Source organism: Sinocyclocheilus anshuiensis, unplaced genomic scaffold (assembly GCF_001515605.1).
Source record: "Sinocyclocheilus anshuiensis isolate Anshui unplaced genomic scaffold, SAMN03320099.WGS_v1.1 scaffold1386, whole genome shotgun sequence".
Classification (NCBI taxonomy): Eukaryota; Metazoa; Chordata; class Actinopteri; order Cypriniformes; family Cyprinidae; genus Sinocyclocheilus; species Sinocyclocheilus anshuiensis.
Window position 1 is genome coordinate 160,714 of NW_015555701.1, and position 3,499 is coordinate 164,212.

General features: G+C 41.8%; 1 protein-coding gene across 3 annotated transcripts in view; it reads left to right on the plus strand.

Moving 5' to 3' along the window:
* Positions 1 to 3,499, plus strand: part of LOC107671635 (BRCA2-interacting transcriptional repressor EMSY-like) — a 42,890-nt gene that overhangs the window by 16,351 nt on the left and 23,040 nt on the right. For 2 of the 3 annotated variants that reach the window (XM_016464543.1, XM_016464544.1), the window contains exons 10-11: positions 1,511 to 1,717; positions 2,594 to 2,743. In XM_016464543.1, coding sequence (XP_016320029.1) covers positions 1,511 to 1,717; positions 2,594 to 2,743 — 357 coding nt within the window. The remainder of the gene's footprint in view (positions 1 to 1,510; positions 1,718 to 2,593; positions 2,744 to 3,499) is intronic. The other variant, XM_016464545.1, reaches the window with a different exon arrangement.

Genomic DNA, 3,499 nt, shown 5'->3' on the forward strand with positions numbered 1-3,499 from the left:
TGAGAGAGAGAGTGAGAGAGAGAGAGAGTGTGTGTGTGTGTGTGTGTGTGTGTGTGTGTGTGTGTGTGTGAGTGTGAAAGAGAGTGTGTTTCAGTATGTTAGTGTGTGTGGGTTAGGGGTGTGCCCAAAGCGTGAAACAAATAACGCGTTATACGGAGCCACTAAAAGGTTAGCCGCTTGCTAGCGGTAGCCTGTTGGATTACAGTACATGAAAGTTCACTTACCACATACACAGAGTAAAGGTCATTGCACACTGAGTCCACGTTAAAAAATAAATACGACCTCACGTTATGTCAATCACGTTTACATACTGCTTCCGGAATATTCGTCCGTCATAAAAAGAAAATCGAATCGGGTTCGATTTTTTCCGTTTTTCGCATTCGTAGCAAGCATTTTGAGAGGTGTTTTGACAGTTCAGAGCCACCGTACAAGGAAACGCCAAAATCCAGAATGGCGATTGTCAAATTCATCCACTTCGTCTCGCAGCACAAAGCACTGTATATAGATCCTTGCACACTGAGTTCACAGAACTGATAGGACGATGGCGAATGATTTGCAGATCCTGAGCACCAATTACAAACATCTAATCTTGTCAGATGTGTGGTAAGTACTGCCGCTCCCTAGTATAGAGTCCTAGTGATCGCGAATCTCGAAAGTGAAAGTAAAATGAGAGCGCGCAATCGAAAGCGGTTTCAATAGCGGCTCCCTGATGCCAGCAATTTATATACAGTCGGCTATACTTACCCAACGATATAATTGCGAGAAAAAGTATTGAAATATTTTTTGTGATCCTCCCATCTCATAGCGGCTATTTATTCCCTTTAGGGTTTCCGTAGTACACTTCCTTTCCTTTCCGAACACGGAACTGGAATGCGGCGGATTGAGAGAGTGTGTTTCAGTATGTTAAAGGGTTAGTTCACCCAAAAATGCAAATTAGTCGATGAATTACTCACCCTCAAATCATCCTAGGTGTATATGACTTTCTTCTTTCAGACGAATCCAATCGGAGTTATATTAAAATCTAATTCTTGACCGTTGTTTTGTTTTGATCTCTCCGCTGCGTTTCCGCGTGCGTCACTTCTGAGCGGCGCATGCGCAGCGCTGACCTCATACGTCATCCGCCCAGAGCTGCTTCCCTTTACAACAGTGAGCGCAAGCTACATTATTACGTTTTAAATATGGATATTGTTCTTACAAAAGTGCATCGATTCGCTACAGGAGGCCTTTGTTCATCCCCCGGAGCCGTGTGAGACACTTATTTTATGGATGGATGCGCTTTATTTCACTTCTTTTGGACTGATGCATGCAACACCCGCTGAGTGGCATTAAACAGCTTGAAAGATCAAAGACAATTTTTAATATAACTCCGACTGGATTCGTCTGAAAGAAGAAAGTCATATTCACCTAGGATGACTTGAGGGTGAGTAATTCATGGACTTATTTGCATTTTTGGGTGAACTAACCCTTTAATGTGTGTGTGTGTGTGTGTGTGTGTGTGTGTGTGGTTCAGGCGGCTCCTCCGCGGCGGTGAAGGTGGCCTCCACTCGTCTGCCGTCTCCCAAGGCTCTGGTCAGCTCTCTGTCTCAGATCCTGCAGATTCCCAGAGTGCAGCAGCAGACGGCGGCTCAGTCTGCGTCTCCTAAAGGCCTGCAGGCCTCGTCTCCTCAGAGCGCCAGCGCCGGAGCCAAACCCACCATTCAGATCAAACAGGAGTCTGGTGAGCATGAGACAGCAGATAAAGCACAGGGCTGCACCACTAAAGGCCTTTTCACACTGAACGTGAACATTCAGATTTGAGCTAAGATCACGTAACCGGAGCAGCTGCTGTTGCACCAAAAAGTGAGAGTGGTGGCGCTGTTTCCAAAACCAGTGTAAACAAACACAGAAGAAGAGTATTCTGAGAGAAGAGGATGCTGAGTTCTTGTTATCTTTGGTATATGAGAATAGATTTATTCTCGCATGTCCTTTATACATAATATAATTTCTATTAATTCTCCCCTGGATCTGATCCGGAGAGCACTGTCCGTTTTCTTCCACGTGCGCGAGTGTTATGTGTAAAGGTCATTGCACACCAAGTCCGAAATTTTCGTATGCGTTTTTCGTATTTTTCGTATTCGTCATCCTTTCCTATCAAAATGCTTGCTACGGATGCGAAAACGCAGAAAACCGAACCTGGTCTGAATTTTTTTATGACGGACGAAAGTTTCGGAGGCAGTGTGTAAACATGATTGACACAACGTGAGGTCGTATTTATTTTTTAACGTGCGAAAATTTCGGACTCAGTGTGCAAAGACCTTAAGAGCGCGTTCACTCTAGATCTGTCAATCATGGGATCATATCTCCTGCCATTACATATGAAAAAATGAGAGAAACAATTTTCTATACATGAAATATGAATGCAAATAGACATGATTATGGCGATATATTTTCTGTATTTGTTTTATGCAGCTCATGATATTTTTATAACAGTAAAGGATGTTTATGACAAGTGAGAAGCAGGTGTCGTGCTCAATCCATTATTAAACGTACAAAAAGTGCGTGTCTGTGTATTATCGAATAAAAATCCCCTGTGTGTGTGTGTGTGTGCGTGCAGGAGTGAAGATCATCACGCAGCAGATGCAGCCCAGTAAGATCTTACCCAAACCCTCCAGCGCAGCGCTGTCCAGCAGTAGCTCCGCCCCCATCATGGTGGTCAGCAGCAACGGCGCCATTATGACCACCAAACTGGTGTCCACTCCCACAGGTACACACACACCTCTCATTCATGTGTGTTAATACACGTGCGTTTGTGTTGTCTTCATCTTGTTTTGTTACAAATAATTAGGGATGGGTATCGTTAAGGTTTTAACGGTATTACTACTCTTACCGATACTGCTTATCGATTCGGTACTTTAACGGTATTCTTATCAGTACTTTTTGTTTTATATATATATATGACAAATTAAGAGCTAAATTAACATTGCTTTATATTCCGAAATGTAAAATAAATATTTAATGAAATGAATATAAAACATCAATTTGTAAATGCACCAGTGTGCAGGCATTTTTAGTGTTTTATACATAAGATACAGTAAGAACATGAACAAAGTAAAACAAACTGACAAATACAATAAAACAAATATACAAATGAAATGAAATAAACAGTGCTGTCATTTTTCCATGAAGTTCTACTAACATTACTGTTCAGGTAAGTAATAGCCTACGAAAGAAATCTAAAAGTAATCAAATGTAAATGAACACTGCATAGTTTTCAGTGCATGTATTGATAGATTAATGCTTATTAAAGCTATAACGTTATTCAGATTAAGAGCAGATTTGCATGTTGATGGCCCAAGCGCCAGTCTGTCACTTTAAGACAATATATTGACACACATCGGATTTTCTCCCAACTGTTCTCCTCCACTTAAGACATAAACTGTGTTTAAGTAAATACTCTCCAAATGGCCGGCTTGGAGATATTTCTCTGTGTATTTGATCGATTGGACATGCACCCGAAGCT